The 18,650-nt window shown below is 34.9% G+C and overlaps 1 protein-coding gene across 7 annotated transcripts; it reads left to right on the top strand.

Moving 5' to 3' along the window:
* Positions 1-18: 18 nt before the first annotated feature.
* On the top strand, positions 19-17,917 carry LARP7 (La ribonucleoprotein 7, transcriptional regulator). 7 transcript variants are annotated; one of them, XM_061419365.1, is made up of 13 exons: positions 19-166; positions 6,067-6,267; positions 6,420-6,520; positions 6,594-6,677; positions 6,808-6,972; positions 7,055-7,148; positions 7,224-7,568; positions 7,646-7,790; positions 9,704-9,852; positions 10,534-10,652; positions 13,942-14,101; positions 14,352-14,443; positions 17,581-17,917. In XM_061419365.1, the coding sequence occupies exons 2-13, from the start codon at positions 6,069-6,071 to the stop codon at positions 17,659-17,661; spliced, it is 1,734 nt and encodes a 577-aa protein (XP_061275349.1). In that variant the 5' UTR covers positions 19-166; positions 6,067-6,068; the 3' UTR covers positions 17,662-17,917. The 7 variants fall into 7 exon arrangements, with proteins under 7 accessions (XP_061275349.1, XP_061275347.1, XP_061275346.1 ...); XM_061419363.1 differs by having other exon boundaries at positions 10,531-10,652; XM_061419362.1 differs by having other exon boundaries at positions 7,221-7,568.
* The last annotated feature ends 733 nt before the right edge of the window (positions 17,918-18,650 follow it).

The following is an 18,650-nucleotide window of genomic DNA, read 5'->3' as shown; positions in this document are numbered from 1 at the left end:
CCTGTGACGTAAATGACGGTCGCACAGCCTCTGGGCCCATCTTTTCCAAGGCGTTCGGAAGAAGTGTCGCTCATGTGACGCTAAAATAACCACGACTATAAGGTTCGGGGGACGCGAAGACCTGAAGAACGCAGTCTCTGGCCCTGTGTTTTGGGAATTGGACAGAGTAAGTTCTAAGTGGACTCTAGGGTAGCCCAGGTTGGGTGAGGTCTCAATTACTCTCAGTGTTTTTATATGCAGTCCTTTCTGTCGTCTCTGGTCCTTCTCATCCCGCCCCCTCCCACCCACCCATCAGTTCGATTGCCCTAGTGTCCTAGTTCTCTGTGCGCACGCGCAAGAGTTCTCCGGCAGCCCTTGCAGTTCCAGTTTTCTAGTGATTGGGGGCGCCTGTCGTCCGGTTTTGAAAGGTTGGGGCAGTCCCGCGTTTGACGTCTTCCGCGAGGAAGGATGGGTACCTAAAGGGGCAGTAGGTAAAAGGGGAATTGCTTTTCTTCGCAGATTCGAGTTTTGGTGGCCAACAGATAGCGAATGTGGACTTGTATTTTAAAATTAAGTCATTTCCTTTTTCAGAACTTTTGTCTCTATCAGAGAGCTGAAAATCCAGTTATGGAAGGAAGAAAAAATACAGTGTATTATTGAGTGCGTTAATAGACATACCTAAAGGGAAACAGATGAGGCGATTGTTTAGGGAAAATGTGCTAGCAGAAAGCTAGAAAGAGTAAGATGCCGTTTAACCTGGGCCTTGAAAACTGAATAAGAGTTGATAAGACAAGGAAGACGAGAAGACTCATTTAAAGCAGAGGCAGAGACAAGAAAGTGGGCACTGCTGGATAGTCAGCTGTGACTAGAACTATAGTTCTTAACCTTTTTGACACACCATTTCCTTTTAAAATGTGATTTAAAAGATATGAATGAGCCCCCCAGGAAAATGCATATACATGTCTAAACATTTTCTATAACCTTTTAAAGAAAAATTGTGAAAGAGGTTAAAATGGCCAAAATAAAAGGTGTCTGGCTTACTTTTCCAGCTTACCTCTGCTTTTCATTGTCACTGAGCTATGTTACAATTATGTAAGTTATAATTGAAATAAGTCAGAGTTATTGCCCTGATTAGTGTTACATCTGTTAACAAGTTCATTTCAATATTTTTGCTTGCTTGTATTTATGCTTGTCTAGTTTTTGAGTTCACCTTTGAACTGGTTTTTAGGACTTAACTAGTTCCCTGGTTAATTACTTAAATAAAATGATTGACGTGTTCATTTTATAAATGTAGAAAAGTCATGATTTCACCTTTTCTTTAAAATTTACCTTTGAAAATTTCTTGGGATTCACAATAATTTTTGAAATCCATCCTAAATTCCATGGATTTCAGGTTAAGAATTTCTGAGCCGGGATGTTGAGAATGGACTTGTGGACACAGTGGGGGTGGGGAGGGAGAGAGTGAATGAATGGAGAAAGTAGCATGGTAAAATGGATAGCTGGTGAGAAGTTGCTGTATGACATAGGGAGCCCAGTCTGGTGCTCTGTGATGACCTAGAGGAGTGGGATGGAGAAAGGGGAGGGAGGCTCAAGAATGAGGGGATATATGTATATTTATGACTGATGGTGGCGCTACTGTTAAAAAAATCTTGCCTCCCATTGCAGGTGATGTTAAGATGCAATGTTAGATCCCTGAGTCAGGAAGATCCCCTGGAGGAGGGCATGGCCACCCTCTCCAGTATTCTTGCCTGGAGAATTCCTTGGACAGAGAGGAGCCTGGATGGCTGCAGTCCATAGGATCACAAAGACTCAGACACTGCTGAAGCGACTTAGCACGAACACACAAATGGCTGATTCGCTTTGTTGTACAGCAGAAACCAACACAACGTTGTAAAAAATTTTTTTAACAATTTAAAAAAAGGATTTCTGAGTCAAAACATAGACTACATGGTAAGAGGTTGCAAGAGGTTCTACTAAAACGTAAACAGGGTAAGAGTTAAACATACCTGAGCTTACTTACCTAGCTAGCTTTAGCCAGGTCACTTAACCTTTGAGCCTTTGTAAAAAGAAGTTAAGAGAAACAACCTAGAGGGATTATGAGGATTTAAAACAAGGTGTGTAAAGTAACTGGTGTTACACAGTAACTGTTATTCTTTGTTTAAAGCCTATGAAACTAGTTGATTCATTTAATTTTTTAAAAATACATGTTGTGTTACCAAAAGATGCTAAAGAATTATTATTGTTGAAAGTTTTAACATCAGAGTCACAAAATTAGACCTGTGTTTAGACAAGTTACACAGCTTCTGTGAAGGATGGATGACTTCTCGAACAATTTATAAACTATTTCCATATTATTATAACAGTAGTTGTGGAAAACACTGAATGAAGATAAGAGCCATTCCAAAGGTTACATTGATAGGACTTAATGAAAGATTGGTAAATGATAAAATGATAATAAATAACAGTTACATATTGTTGACTGTGTGCTGTATAGCAGCAATGGAAAGTGCTTTATTCATTTTGATTAATTTTTACAACAACCCTATTGCTGCTGCTGCTGCTGCTAAGTCACTTCAGTCGTGTCCAACTCTGTGCGATCCCATAGACGGCAGCCCACCAGGCTCCCCCGTCCCTGGGATTCTCCAGGCAAGAACACTGGAGTGGGTTGCCATTTCCTTCTCCAATGCATGAAAGTGAAAAGTGAAAGTGAAGTCGCTCAGTCGTGTCCGACCCTCAGCGACCCCATGGACTGCAGCCTACCAGGCTCCTCCGTCCATGGGATTTTCCAAGAAAGAGTACTGGAGTGGGTTGCCATTGCCTTCTCCAATTATGTCAGTATAAATTTTATTCCACTTTGTAGATCGTAGAAAGTTGAGTTAACTTGCCCAAAATTCATACAGCTAGTAAATAGCTCGACTGGTTAACTAAGTAGAATATGTCATCCTTAAATAAAATGAGGGTGGTGAGAACAGCAGAACAGACATTGCTAAGAAAGATAACAACTTTGATTTGGAATGTTTGGAATGACCTATTTGTTATCATAGGACATTGAGAAAGTAAACTATGACTATCATGTAACTTCCTGATCTTCTGAAACCAATGTGTAGGTAGGGAAGAGAACTTGTACCATAGCTTATTTCCTGTTTAATCTAATCCATATCCGTACTCAAAAATGAAGATATATTTGATTCTCTACAGATTTTTAAGATTAAAAATTGCAGATGAGTGTTACTCACATGGGGCAAGATTTTCTGAACTTAATTCTCCAGGCCACCAAAAAAAAAAAGTATGTATATATATATATATATATGAGGAAGGAAGGAGAGTATCAGGGCTGAGAAGAGAATGCTGGGAAAAGTCTGATTTCTTGGAGATTTGTGGCTTTCTGTGTTTATGTAGTTCTGTCCACCATCTCCTTAGATGGTGGCTTTGACTATGAAAACAAATGGAGAAGTGGTAATCTGCCCTTTATAGATTTTTCAGAAGAGTTAATAGTGAATTCTGTAGTGACAGTCATAGCCTACATTTGTATTTTGTTCATAATTCTACCCCCTTACAAAATAACTTGAAATGCTCAATACTTGACAGTTTATTAGATACTGTTAGTTATATTACTTAACTATTCAATAAATGCCAAGGTTGTGATCAAGCTGAAGTCTCTGCCTTCGTAGTGTTTATATTATAATGAAGCAGGTAGGCAATAAAGTTATAATTCCAGGTAGGAATAAGAGGATATAAGTATAGAAAGTGGTGAGTGAGGGAGAGAGTAGGGTTATGGTTGGAAGGGAAGGGATATTTTAGATTTGGTGAAAGAGAAAGCCTCTTTGAAAAAGTGACATTTGCAGAGGCCTGGGTGAACCAGGAAGTAATCCCTGCAGGTGTGACAGGAAAGCTGGGGAACAGGAGGACAAAAAGCCGTGAAGTGGGAATGCATTAGACTGTTCAAGGAATGGAACCATGGTGTGTTGAGGTTGTAATGAGCACCCTGAAAGAAGTTGCAAGTGATGAAGTTAGAGTGAAATCCCTAGGCCAGATCTAATAGGACCTATAGGCCACAATAAGGATTTTTTATTTTATTCTGACTGGGATAAGAAACCTTTGGAGGATTTTGTTCAAGAAATTGACATTTTACTTATATATTTAAATGATCATTCTGGCTGCTGTCTGGAGAATTGATAATGGAAGAGGAGTAGAAGCAAGTAAATGTGAGGATGTGTTTGAACTGCAGGCAAGACACCCGTGATAGCTTGGAACAGGTGGTTGTGATGGAAGAAATGAGAATTCATATGAATTTTGAAAAGCTAGAGCCAACAGAAATGCTGATAAATTGGCTGTGGGGTGTGAGGGAGGAATTAAGGATTTCAGTGTTTTTGCCCTCTCAGCAATTTTTACTGGTATTTTCTGAGATGGGAAAAACTAGGCAAAAAACATGGTTTACTAAAATTTGAGAGTTCAATTTAAGCTTGAGATACGCTTCAGATAAATAAGTGAAGAGGTCAGGTGGGTATTTGCCTGTTGGAATGGGGAGATAATGGGAAAAGTCGGGAGTGGGGCAGATAGGTTTGTTAAACATCAACATATAGAGCCATGGAGCTTAAAGCCAGAGACCCTCTGAAAGGACATCTGTGTAGATCAGGGAGCCCAGGACTAAATGCAGTCCTGAGCATCATGGAAAGGTAGAGCAGACAGTCGGAGGGTCCGGAGAAGGAAATGGAGAAGACAACTCCTGGAAGCCAAATGAAGAAAATGTTTTCAGCGAGGGCGTTAGCAACTGCAAATGCTCCTGAGAGGTCTGGTAGACAGTGGAGACCCTAGTTTTCAGTTTCATTAGAATGATGGAAAGGAAAGCCTGACAGGATGGGTTGAAGTGAGAGTGAGGTGAGAAATAAATGGTTATGCAGCACCTGATTGTTTTTCTAATGATTAATTTTGGCATGTACTTCCATTTTACGAGTTAGGCTAGCATCATCTAAATAACTTACTTATGTTTTAGAAATTAGTGCTTACCCGACCAACAGAAGCCTGTTTTAAAAATGCCAAAATACTCTTCCTTTGATGAGAATGCACATTGAGTTGGCGGTTTGAAGTGAAATGCATTAATGGCTTCGTACCCTCCTCCTGGATGTCACTTTGAAACAAAATCTGTTTCTATCTGCAGCATCACTGCTGCACTTTCAGATTATAGCTGACAGACTCAGGAGACACAAATAGGCTTTAATCTAATAACTGTTTACTGAGCTTTAAAGGATATAAGACAGAAGATAAGCGTAGGGGCAGAATCTTCATCTCTTCTGGATATGTAGTCCCAGTCTTCCCCAAATACAGCAATTAACCCAAATCCACTGCTTTCCCCTACCCTTATCTAAGACTAGTATGGTGTTTTGGTCACCTTGATACCCAAAAGCTTTAGCCCACCAATCTATTGTCATGCTGGTCACAGCCTCAAGGCCTGCATACCAACTAATAGCATCTCCCACCCCAGTGCACCAGAGAAGACAGATGAAACTTCCCATTTGTCTTAGTATCACCCCAGGCCTCCTGTTAGGTCTTTGCTAACTCATTTTTAGTGTGTGTGTAAGTTTAGTATATCAACTAAGATGACACCATCCAACAGATTTTTGAATTACTGTATACCAGGAAATGGGAATGTACCGGTGAGCAAAACAAAGATATAACATCATTTTTACATTCTAGCATAAACAGTAAGGTTTTAAAAAGGGCAATAGAAAAGAGGGCAAAGAGATAGTTGTCTGTCTAGAACTTAGCAGTCTTGATTATAAGAGATCTCACTGACAATTCAGCAAGCAAAGAACAGTTTTAAAAATCAAGTGTTTTTCTCTCTTTGGAGGTTGTGAAATGAACACTTCAGTCTGTCATTCCTTATTTATACTCGAATGTATGAAAAAACGCTGTTAACATAGGAGATAAACAGGCAAAATGAAAGTTTCCACAGCTAATAGTGAAAATATCCGAAGTTTGTTCTCTGGTAGAGATATTTGAGCCCATTTCCCTTCAGATAAAGGCTAAATTAAGTATTTTTTATGTCACTAATACTTAAAATATTTACCTTTTCTTCCTATTTGACAGAAATGGAAGCTGAAAGTGGAAATAAAGAAAAGGCAATGGAAGAAAGCATAGAAAAGAAAAAAGAAGTAGAAAAAAAGAAACGGTCTAGAGTTAAACAGGTGCTTGCAGATATTGTGAAGCAAGTGGACTTCTGGTTTGGGGATGCAAATCTCCACAAGGATAGATTTCTTCGAGAGCAGATAGAAAAATCTAGAGATGGATGTAAGTTTCCTTCAGTGTATTATACAAGTTTTAAGAGCTGTATCTACTTCTAATCTATATATACTGCATATAATGTACAATATACACTGTGTATAAAACATTAAACAGTTAAAAATGTTTTTGAAACTTTTTTAAATTTATGTTTTCATTAGATGTTGATATATCACTTCTTGTGTCATTCAACAAAATGAAAAAATTGACCACTGATGGAAAGTTAATAGCCAGAGCACTAAAAAGTTCTGCTGTTGTAGAGGTAAGAATTGTTACATATATTATGTGTCACATGATACTGTTAATTAATACTGACTTTATGTACTGTTTTAAAGCTGGATTTAGAAGGCACCAGAATCAGGAGGAAAAAGCCACTGGGTGAAAGGCCAAAGGATGAGGATGAGCGGACAGTGTATGTGGTAAGCAGTTTCTCTGGAAAAGCTCAGAACTGTTGTCACCCAACAGAAACATTGTAGTAGTAGTGAATTTAAGTAAAGCTTTATTTTCAGTTAAGGTTTTTAACAATTTATTATTACTATTTTATCATAGGAATTACTTCCCAAAAATGTTAACCACAGCTGGATTGAGAGAGTCTTCGGGAAATGTGGCAATGTTGTTTATATAAGTATACCACATTATAAATCTACTGGGGACCCAAAGGGATTTGCCTTCGTGGAATTTGAAACAAAAGAACAAGCTGCAAAAGCTATTGAGGTAGGTCCACAACCTAAAAGAAAGAGAAAGAAAATTACTAAGTGTCTTAAACAGTAACAAAATTTTGCTTATTTCATTTCAGTTTCTTAATAACCCGCCAGAGGAAGCACCAAGAAAACCTGGTGTATTTCCCAAGACCGTGAAAAACAAGCCCATTCCTGCGCTCAGTGTAACTGGTGAGTTATTATTAAATACTTTATTTACACGTAGATGAAGTAAAATAAGTAAATAAAATAACATTGTTACAGAAGAAAAGAAAAAGAAAAAAAAGAAGAAAGGCCGAACAAAGAAAGACGACAATATCCAGACCAAGGAGTCAAATATGGACGCGAGCAAGGAAAGTGTCTGTAAGAAAAGATCAAGGACCACATCTGAGAGCTCTGAAGTAGAGGTTACTGAACCCCAAAAGCAACCCACAAAGAAAAAGAAAAAACGAGAAAAAACTGAAGTATCCAGCTTACCTTTAGTCAAAGCAGGGAAGAGGAAAAGAAGCGGCTCTGAAGATGCAGACTGCCTCACTCCCAAAGTGAAAGTTAAGAAAGTGTCACAGAAAGACGTTAAAAAAGAAGCTCCAGAAGTTTGTAAAGAAAACAAAGGTATTTCTGACTTTATGTTTAGGATTAGATAAGGAGGGGTTTCTTCTTAACTCATGTCTTTATTTCTGTTAATTTAGAATTAGAAGTCTCTACGGAAGAGGAAAAGGATACTGGAGATATAAAAGACGGATCCCTACTGAAAGCAAAAAGAAAGCATAAGAAAAAACATAAAGAGAGGCATAAAATGGGAGAAGAGGTTATTCCATTACGAGTACTATCAAAGTAAGTCACCGGTACAAATTATATTGTTGGCAAATGACACACTCCATCACCATTGCTAAAGTGCAATTCCAATTTTAATTGAACAGAGTTGCATATTAGCAACAGTAATGGCCTGAAGCCATGATCTGCACAGAAGTTGCACAATGTTGAGGTTTAAAAAGGAACCACCGCACTAAAACATGGAAGCACTTATTTTTTTATGAAGTCACAGCAAGTGCCTCCATGTTAAAGTAGAGGGTATTCCTTAATAGCTTTAAAAATACATCTTGAATATGCCAAAGACCAGCAGTGTAAGTAAGTACTCTTTGCATTTTCTTGAAGATAAAATGAAAAAAGAAGACTTACCATCACTAAAACATGGAAGCACTTACTTTTTTAGCTATAAAGCAAGTACATCCACGTTTAAGTGGTGGGGAGCCCAGTCTTGGGAAAAATCGTGAATTTTCTTTAACCTGAAAAGTACATTTAGAAAATAGTCTGGGAACAGAATAAATGCCTGACAAACTTACATTAAGCAAAATGGTAACAATGATATAAAATGATAAAAAAAATGATATAACAATGATAAAAAATGATATAACAATGATAAAAAATGGTAACAATGTCATCGTTATAAGGACTACTTACTTTTTATCTTTTATTTGAAATTAAGCAATGCTACATTTCCATTACTTTCAGAGCTTCATTAATAGCCAGTTTCAACAGTTTGTTCTGTAAAATACCAGATCGTAAATCCTTTTAAAGTATTGACTTGGAGACACCTCCACTGAAACATGGAAGCACTTACTTTTGCTTTACACAGCAGGTACCCCCATGTTAAAGCAGAGGGGATCCCCTTTTAGCTTCGATAAATTATAAAAGTTGCCATCTTGTATCCAGGGGCATAATTTGGATTCACTTCTACTAAAACATGGAAGCACTTACTATTTCAAAAGTCACAGAAAGTACTACCATGTTAAAGTTAAAGGGAGTCCATCTTCTCAAGAGGTGGAAGATAAGTAGAAGAAAGAAAACGGCATACCTTTTACAAGAGTTTCTTTCTTAACTTTCCTGGATTACAGTTTCCAAAGATTCCAGTTTTCCTCTTGGAGGGTTAAAAGGCATGGACTTTGGGTACTTCTATTTATACTATTCTTAACTCCTGAATTCCTTTTCCCTTTTTATCTCAGAGAATCATTACAAGAGCCCTTTGTTATTCTAATGTATCAGCTCTCAGGGAATGTATGGTCCTGGGTGGGTCTGGATTTTTTTTTTTTTTTGAAGTATACAGATGTCAATGTTAACAGCTAAAACCATTACCACAGATATTCTCCTCTTTAAAAAAAAAAAAAAATCCCCTATCTGCTTGTTTGATGGCACAGATTAGGGTAACAATGAGTGCTCCTGCAGAGCCAGGAGAGGCATTGTGTTTCTATCTGGAGGAGCTCTAGCTGTTTGAAGAAACCTCTACACGTTAAATGTATGTAAATAAATAAATTGCTTCCATGGGGTGTTTTTTTTCTTCTTAGAAATTCCTTTGACTCCTGTAAATACTGAGGAATGTTACCTTTCAAATTGGAAGCAGTTTAACAAATCTTAAAATTTTAATTTTTCACCCAGAGTTAACTGACTTTTCTAGTAAATGTTACTAGTTAGTTAACTCAGTGCTTTTATTTTTGTCACTCACATATTTGAAAAATACTAAAGAATTGAATCAGCAAATATAAAACATTTAATCTGAATGTTGGGACGGAGGGAACTCCCCTTTTCTTGTTTGCCAGATAGACTTAGAACTCAGGAGATAATTTAACTGTGTTTAAAGAAAGTTTGGGAGAAGGAGTAGTTAAAAGTCACTGAATGTCTATATTTTGAGACTTACTTTTTATTTAATGATCTGTTGTCACTGTTTAAAAGTACAATTATTTTCACTACAGAACAGAATGGTTGGATTTGAAGAAAGAGTATTTAGCACTGCAAAAAGCCAGCATGGCTTCTTTAAAAAAAACAATATCCCAAATAAAATCACAATCAGAAATGGAAACAAATGGAGTACCTACTAATTCCGGAATGAAAAATGAAAAAAGTAAGCATCAATATGATAGTTTTTGTAGCATTATATTGTACTTATGCTAAAACGCACTGAGTTATTGTAAGATAAATTTTAGTTTTTGAAACTCAATTATATAGTGGTTGTTATTAGAGCAATTACTGATTTCTCAAGTGTCCAGATATGATTTATCCTTAACCTAAAAATATTTGAAGGGCTCATTTTAAACTGAATCTTTTTTAATCACGTAAATTTTCTCTATACAGTTTTCATTAGTAATCAAAATTAGTGATGAGTGCCTAGTCTGTAGTTCATCACATTTGTAGAAACAAAGATGATCTTTGATATTTATATTTTAAATTCCCATAAGTTGAAAATATAAATTTCCACATTTGAATTGTAATGGTATACCTATGCCTGTTTATTTCTTTATGAGTAAAACAATTTATTGGTTCAGTGAAAGGGGACATTTTTAAGATTTTTAACGTGTTGTTCTAAGGGTAGAAGTTTGCATTTACAATAATAAGAGTTTCTGTATTTTACTTTATGGTAATCTGTAATAAATAGTATAACTTACAACATAATGGCCTTATGAGTAAGTTTAAATTACTTAAATAAAGCTGGGAGACCATTATTGATACTCTAGAGCAGGCCTATAAGCGTTAAATTATTAAAGTAAGAGGTATTTTCCTGGTCTTTTTCTTTTTGCATCAGCAGCAAACAGTGAAGAGTGTGGTCCTCAGGAGAAAGTTAATTCAGCAGGACCGCAGTTTGTGAGTGGTGTGATTGTGAAGATCGTTAGCACCGAGCCTTTACCTGGCAGGAAACAAGTCAGGGTAATGCTTTTGAATCCCCATGATAGTTGTTTCTCTTTCTTCTTAAAAACCCCCATGTGAAAGTGTTTTGAATATGGAAAATGAGGCAAATCAAATTAGGATTTGTTCTCTTGTGGTAAACTGCTCATTGGGTTGATTCCATAATAACCCTTTAAGTCTGACTTGAAGCAAATTCTGATACCTGAAATTCCTCACTGAATCAAATTTATAGTGAATTTAGTTTAATCCTTTTATAGGAAAACAGCAATTTGTGCTATTTTTATTGGTGGCCCAATGATTGTGTATAGGAAATAGATGAAACCCTACTGTAGTTATTATAGCAAAAGAGGAGATTAAGTAAAATGCTTTCCCAATATTCGTTTTCTCAGGGGACCTTTTCTGTTTTTCAGAAAAATCCACAGAAACTAGATTTTGGGGCAATACTTAGGGATAAAACTTTCATAAAGATTGAACTAACACTAAAGTTGGTTTGTGATTGTTTCTAAAATAAAACTGTAACTATTTGCTGTTGTCTTATTTGGAGCAAACTAGAGAATTTGTGATTTGTTTTCATTAGAGCTTTTAGTTTTCAATAGATTCCTGAAAGATTTTGTGACTTAAAAAAAAAATCAGAACTATTTTGAAATAAAAGGGATAGTGTGCATATTTTTCACTTACCGTAGACTTAGTTTATTTTTGTCTGTTAATGAATCCTCTTGAGAATTGAAATTTTCTCCTGAAAAAAATGCAGGGTTGTTGTTTTTGGCAAGAAGAGCCTTTAAAAATTTTATTCCAAAAAATTTTTTTGGTATTTTCAGTCCACATCGATTATTTTAAAATTTTTGAAACAATTACAGGAAAGTGTAAAGTATTTTGAAAATCTCCAAAAATTTATAGTTTACACTTTAAATTCCTATCCCTGCTGTTCTTGTCTTTTTTCACTTTATAGAGTTTATCCTCTACAGCATTTTGTACTAGCATGGCAATATTTGTTATTCACATACTCTTTTTAGGTGGAGTACCCTATTTACTTTTAAATTTTGTCATCCGTTTAAGTGAAACACTTTCTTTTTAAACTATGTAATGTGTTCTGTAACTAGCAAGTATATTTATAAATACGCTGAGGTCAGCACCATGTGGTATGTTGTTTTGGTTTTCCATAGACTGTTACCAGTCAACATTTTTTAACTTCTGTTACGATTAAAGTTGCTCATTGTAACCATCCGTAAGCACTGTTTATCTGAAACCCTATTCCTTAAAATCCTGTAGCTGTCACTAAGATGTAAATCTAGACTCTCACTATAGTATTGATTAGGAATTTGGTCAATCCCAAATTGATATACTAGCTTGAACTTCAAAATTTGGTAGCAAAATAGGCTTTGCAATAAGAAGGATTAAAACATTGAAGTGTAAATGCTGCTGTGGTTAGTCAGATGGCCCAAGTTTTAAAAGAAAAATTACTCAAAGTTTGTTATTTTGAATAACTGGAATAGGTTTAATTATATTTATCAGAGAGATTTTATTATCTAAATGGTAATTATGTCAATTACAAATTCATTTTTGATCACCAAAATCATAAAATAAGTGCATTAAGCAAGTTATTAATTACTTACATTTTGCTGGAACAAAAACTGAGCTATGATTCTTACTGCTGTCTCTGAGTTGCCCATGTGATTGCCAGGTTAATTTGTCATTCTAAGAAGGGTTTTAAATCTGGAGATTAGCCTGACATTATAATGGATATTTAGTAAATATATCAGTTACAAAACTCTCATTACTACCAATAAACACATTCAAATTTCATCACTTAATACCTTATATTTCCTTCTTTGTGTTTAAAAACTCATTAACTAGATAGAGAAATGGGAAGAATTGGCAAGTATATTTCTCTCCAGTTTTTAGTTTTTAAATTGAATTTGCCTGTAAAGTGTCTATTTTGTGATAGGCAGTGTTTTAACTGTTGGGATAAATTAAGACTTAGTACCTGGCTTGTATTAATATATAAGCATGGATTTTTACTACTTATTTTTTATTATTAACTAAGGCACTTTTCTTATGAAGTAACCTTTCCAGGTATTGCTGAGTTCTTTCTGTAATTCAGAATTTTAAAATTCAACATCAAAATGTAATCTAGGGAATTCTCTGGTGGTCCAGTAGTTAGGATTCCAAGCTCTCACTGTGAAAGACTTGGGTTCAGTCCCTGGTTGGGGAACTAAGATCCCACGAGCCAAGAGGCGTGGCCAAATAAATATTTCTTTTAATAAATAATCTAAATTAGTTGCACCTTGAAATTTTGGGTTTAAACTGAAGGAGTTGAGGTAGGTAGGGCTTTTTTTTTTTTTTTCTTTTCAGTTGGGAACCTTCAGTTACTTTAGCTTTATGAATGGAAGTTGATGAATTAAGAATTAGTGTAACATTCCTGCATAATTACCTTGCTTACACTGTAGAACCTGCTGTGAAAAAAAAAAAATGACTTGGGAATGCAGGAATCTTGTTAATTTGCCTTCACAGCAGGCCTTATAGGTAAAACTTCTCATTGCAACGTGACTCGAAGAGGTTGCTTAGATGTTTTATCAGAGTAAAAACTCTGGCCCTATCTGTATTCCCATAGACAACTTGAGAACCAAGCTTCTTTCTGTGCTCCTTGAAACATTTTTCACAAGTGGTTATAAAAAGTTTGCATATATTTTAAGTCCTAAGTGATTTTATACAGGTAAGTGGAAACACAACTTCTTCCTTAATGCCATTTCAGTTTTGTTTTTTATTTTACTCTTTACACCCAGACATGGAACCCTTCTTCTAAATTTGAGTGTTAGAGGAAAGTGTGTGTACATTCTGTATTATAGATCTTTTTTGCCTTATGCCATATTCCCATCTAGCATGATTTTAAAGATACTGTTGAATGAAAGAAAGTTGTTAGAGTTGATGTTAAATTGGTACTCAACTTTGTCCAAGTCTATTTCTAAGAGCATTTGTTTTTTTGTTTTTGTTTGAGGTCTCTTTTTAGGTGGTGGTTTGGTTTTTGGTTTGGGGTCTGTTTTGGGCATCTTATTAGCTTATGGGATCTTAGCTCCCAGACCAGAAGTTGAACCTGTACCCTTGGAAGTGCGAGTGAAGAGTCCTAACCACTAGACTGCCAAGGAATTCTCCATTTGTATATATCTTGGAAGCTAACTGAAATGAAATAGTTACTCCTCATTTGAAATGATACATGGCTCAATTTTACAATAGGTCCTATACTGGAATAATTTTAGAATTATAATGAAATGTTTTTATTATTTATTTTAAGCCCTTCTAAATTCTAATGCAGGATACTTTGGCAGCAATCTCAGAAGTTGTTTATGTTGATTTGCTGGAAGGAGATACAGAATGCCATGCTAGATTTAAAACTCCTGAGGATGCTCAAGCAGTAGTAACTGCACATTCGGAAATTAAAAAGAAACACTGCTGGCAACTAGAGATTCTTTCTGGTAAAACTTTATAGAACCTTCTCTTTTTTTTTTTAACAATGCTTATTTTGGGGTGATTGTTTTATAATTTCCGAGTTTGGCAGATGAAAAACTAGGGGGAGGTTTCTCTACACTAATATACGTAAAAGGCATTAAATAACTCGGACAACTGTTCCGGTTCTACTGAAAATACAAAGCTGTGGATGTGTTTCTTCATCTGTATCCTTCTGTTCAGTGATAAGCATGTTTGTGTGTGTTTGTTTTCTTAAAGGTGATCATGAACAGAGGTATTGGCAGAAGATTTTGGTAGATAGGCAGGCCAAACTTAACCAACCTCGTGAAAAGAAAAGAGGCACTGAGAAGGTAATCAGTTCATACTTTGTAATTTCAGTTTCTGGCTGTTTTCTTTCATAACTTGGTGGTAAATGATTATTTAAAGATTGTCTTAATGGTAAAAAGCACAGTGTGTATTTAGAGTGTAGTTTTTAAAGATATGAGTCTCCACAGATAAGATTCAGAAACTATGCATATTATTCCCAATAGTGATGGTAAGCTTTATTCCTTTTTCTCTAGAATAGCTGACAAGGGAAATAAACAAGCTTAAATTAGTTCATTAAATAGTTTATAGAAAAAAAAATAATAATTTAAAGCAAGTCTCTTAATAATTTTACTTTAAATGACACTTAAGAATTTATCATATGTTTATTATTGCTAGTAAGCTGTTTATTCTTTTTAAAAATGTTATACGTGTAAAAGTACATCTTAAAGTGCTTAGAGCAAAATAGGGCACAAAATAATTAATATTATCAATTTCTAATTGTATACTGTAAAAATCAATAAAATCCAAAAAGATGTATGTGCATTATTTTATGAAAGATCATACTTCCTGTGTTCTGGGTTTGTTAATTGTTCCTATGTATAAAATTCTTTTTTTTTTTTTTAATTGGAAAATCAAGTTTTTTTCATTAGTCTTGCATCTCCTAGGATTCATTGGAATTTAAAATGACTTGGGAGGAGGTTTTCTACTGATCTTTGTTAATTCTCTTTCCATGAATGCAGACTGAATTTGTTGAGATAGAGAGGCCTCCTTCCTCTTTAAGGACTCTTTCAGGTCTATGAGGTGTTAATTTCAAAGCCTACTTAAGCTTTGATTAACTTAAATGTTAAAATCATTAATCCAGAACTCACAATTGAAATCACTTTGTTAAGTAATATTTCTCCTTCTAATTGGTGTAAAATATCATTTGAATTGTGTGTATTTTTAAAACTAGAAAAAAGCAGTTTTGTTTTTAAGAAAGACTCCATCTGTATAAATTAAATTTGAGACAAGGAAATAAACCTTGACAGAGAATTTTATAAATTGGGTTGAAACCAGTGAGTAGTTCTGTCATTGAATTGAAGAGTTCTCATGAATTGATTAACAGGATCAGGCTTTTATCATTAGCATGATTTGTATGGTGAGCAGTCATCTGAAAGTATAGAATTGTAGCTAAAGCAATGAAAGTACTAGTTTGCTCATTTCATAAAATGAAAAAAGGTTCCACACAACCTAGCTTCTCAGAGGAGAGGAGGTTATTAGTTTACTACTTTGTTAATTCATTTAATTAACATTTTTGGTATTGGTTTGTGTAAGAACTGAGTGTCTAGCCATGAGTAACAAGGTCTCCTTCTTTCATGAGGCTTAGAGTTAATATAGGTCAGATGATGACCAGTGCTGTGCAGAAAACTCAAAAGTATAATGGGGTACATCAGATGAGGTTCCTTGGAAAGTTCTCTACAAAGGTGACCGTAGAGCAGACTTTAGGGAAGTGAGCAGACAAGCCAGGAGAATTTAGGTGCTCCACTTTACTCTCTGAGGCAACTGAGAGTACAGAGGTCTTGAAGGGAGATTATCAGACTAGGAGGCCAGTGTAGCTGGGGTACAGGAAGCAAGCAAGCATATTAGTAATAGAAAATAAGTGTTTAGAAAAAATTAACAGCCAAAAGTATAGTGTAAATACCTCACTGACATGCCATTTTACTGTTTCCACAGTAGTATACTTGAGTGAAAGAAAAATACTTATATAGAAAATCCTGGTTCTTCTTTTTCACTTTATGGAGGAGAGGGCTACTGGGGACACTTTTCTAAGGTCTGTTCAGTTTGTATAGAATTAAAAGACAAGTGATAAAGAAATACTTTGTTTTCTGTGTATGATATTTTGACATATAAAAATCAAGTGCAGATAAATTAAGACCTGTAACAAAAGATCAGTAAGATGAAGGAAAGACATGCCCTAAGGGGTCTCATTCATTCTACCTCAATCAAATTTTTCTAGTGTACCCTATCACGTTGAGCATTTTAGTAAACTTAGATAACAGGTATTGGAGACACAGTGAGGCTTTTCTCATTTTTCTTTAGCTTGTAGAGCGCATTTGAATTTTTTGTTGTTTTCATCAAAATCATCTTTGCTTTATAAAGTACTGACAGGTCAGCTATTAAACAGATAAAGATAGAATTCATAAAATTTGCAAAAAGTATATGGTTGTGAGTTTTAAACACTTAAATTTTGACTCCACTGATCAGTTTGCGTTTAGTTTAATCTGAAAGTGACTTCCTAAAAATTTACCACAATAAAAAAAATGAAAAATAAATAATGGTGACTTCCTGCCGATGACCACTTATCACCAGTTTAAAAAAACTATTTTAATGAATAGTAATTAGAATCTATGTTTATAAGAGAATAAGATTTTCATTTCCTCCAAAGCTAAATATGCTACTTTAGTTTTTCTATCAAGAAAGCTTTTGGGCATTTTTAAATGGTCTTCTTCATTCTGCATAATTTCATTTGCCTTCTTTAAAATTTTTGATTATTTATGTAAGGGTGTAATAATAAGTACTTTTAATAGCAGATCCTTATTTAGAATATTTCTCAAATTTCTAAGCAAAGTGTCTTAATACTCAAACCCAAAGGGATATGATGAAACAAAGATTGGTCCTCAACCCTCCTAAAATGTCAAAAAAAATTTTTTACTTTTATATTGGCACATTGGTGATTAACAGTGTTGTATTAGTTTCAGGTGTATAGCAGAGTGATTCAGTTACTACGTATATACATGTGTTCTTTTTCAGATCCTTCTCCCATTTAGGTTATTACAGAATACTGAGGAGCATTCCCTATACTGAATAGTAGGTCCATGTTGGTGGAATTATGGTTATTTATTAATTAATTAATAACCAAATTATTGGTTATTTTTAATTGAAAAAATTTTGGTAGTCTAGAACTAAAATGCAAGGATCTTAGATAATTCAAAAATTTAATATCTACTATATTTAATAAGCTCTAATTTAGTAGTTCTCTCTGTAACTGATTTGACCTGAGCTTAATTATCTCATTTGTTTTCCTCTTCCCCTTTTTAAAAAATTTTATTCAAGGTAATAGTTGTGAGATTTTTCTAGTCATAATTATCTTTCTGTTTTTAGGTATCCAGTTCCTTCTAATTTCTGATTTTTTTCTCTGTAGTTAATCACCAAAGCTGAAAAGATTAGACTCGAAAAGACTCAACAAGCAAGTCAACACATAAGATTTTCTGAATATGACTGAAAAAAATTTTTTGTGTACCTCTTCAGATTTCACTGGATACTAGAGCTATTCTTAGGAATATCTTTTTTTTATGGTGATAATGCATAATGTTTTTCTAAAACCTACATTTAATTAAATACTTGTTCTTTGACTTGTAAATACTTTTCCTGGACACAGTTACATTGTTTACCACAGTTTTTCTGTAAACGTTGCATTTGTTGAAATTATATGACACAAATAAACCTGGTGATTTAGAAAATAAATGTGTTTGAAATTATCATTAAGTTTGATGTTTTTATATTACGAAAACAACATATATGCAAAAATAATACTATCTAAATAAATAGCTTGGGGGAAATGTTTAACAGAGAATGCTCATTGTGCTTTTTATTTTGTAACTTGCTTTTTCCATTTGAAATATCTTAGATATCCTTTCATGTTGATTTATACAGAGACATGTGTGTGGTATTTCATTCTGTTTATTGTACTTTGCCTGTCCGAGCTTCCATTGAACTGACTATATGAACTGTTTGCAATTTAAATGTTTTAAACATACTAAGTTTGTTTTCATAAATGAAGTAAACATTTTATTTTGATTAGACAAAATAAAATGTACCAGATGCTGTAAACACAGAAAAAAATATCTTCTGGGAACCAGCCTTTGGTATAATTGAAGTGTATCATTTTATTCAGGAAAATCACAGAAGGGAGTGTTGAAGGCCTTCCTAGAACTGAATGTCCAGGGATGTACATGACTGGCATCTTAATCTCTCATCAGGATATCAGGAAAGTACTCTGGATAACCATGGGATTCATTTCCTTGGTCTACAGACCCATTTCTAGTCCCATCAGCTTTGTCCAGCAGTGGGGGATTAACTTGGATATCCCTTGGATGCATTGTGGGAGGCAAAGAATCAAGAATCTGTTCACTCCTATGGGCCAGAGATTTAAGTAAATTGGCTGCATCAGGTTGGGGTAGCAGCAGCTTACTACCAAAAATAGGCATGCTG

The sequence above is a fragment of the Bos javanicus genome, chromosome 6 (assembly GCF_032452875.1).
Source record: "Bos javanicus breed banteng chromosome 6, ARS-OSU_banteng_1.0, whole genome shotgun sequence".
In the NCBI taxonomy this organism is placed as follows: Eukaryota; Metazoa; Chordata; class Mammalia; order Artiodactyla; family Bovidae; genus Bos; species Bos javanicus.
The sequence above is the reverse complement of the archived record's forward strand: the minus strand, read 5'-3'. Positions and strand labels throughout refer to the sequence as shown.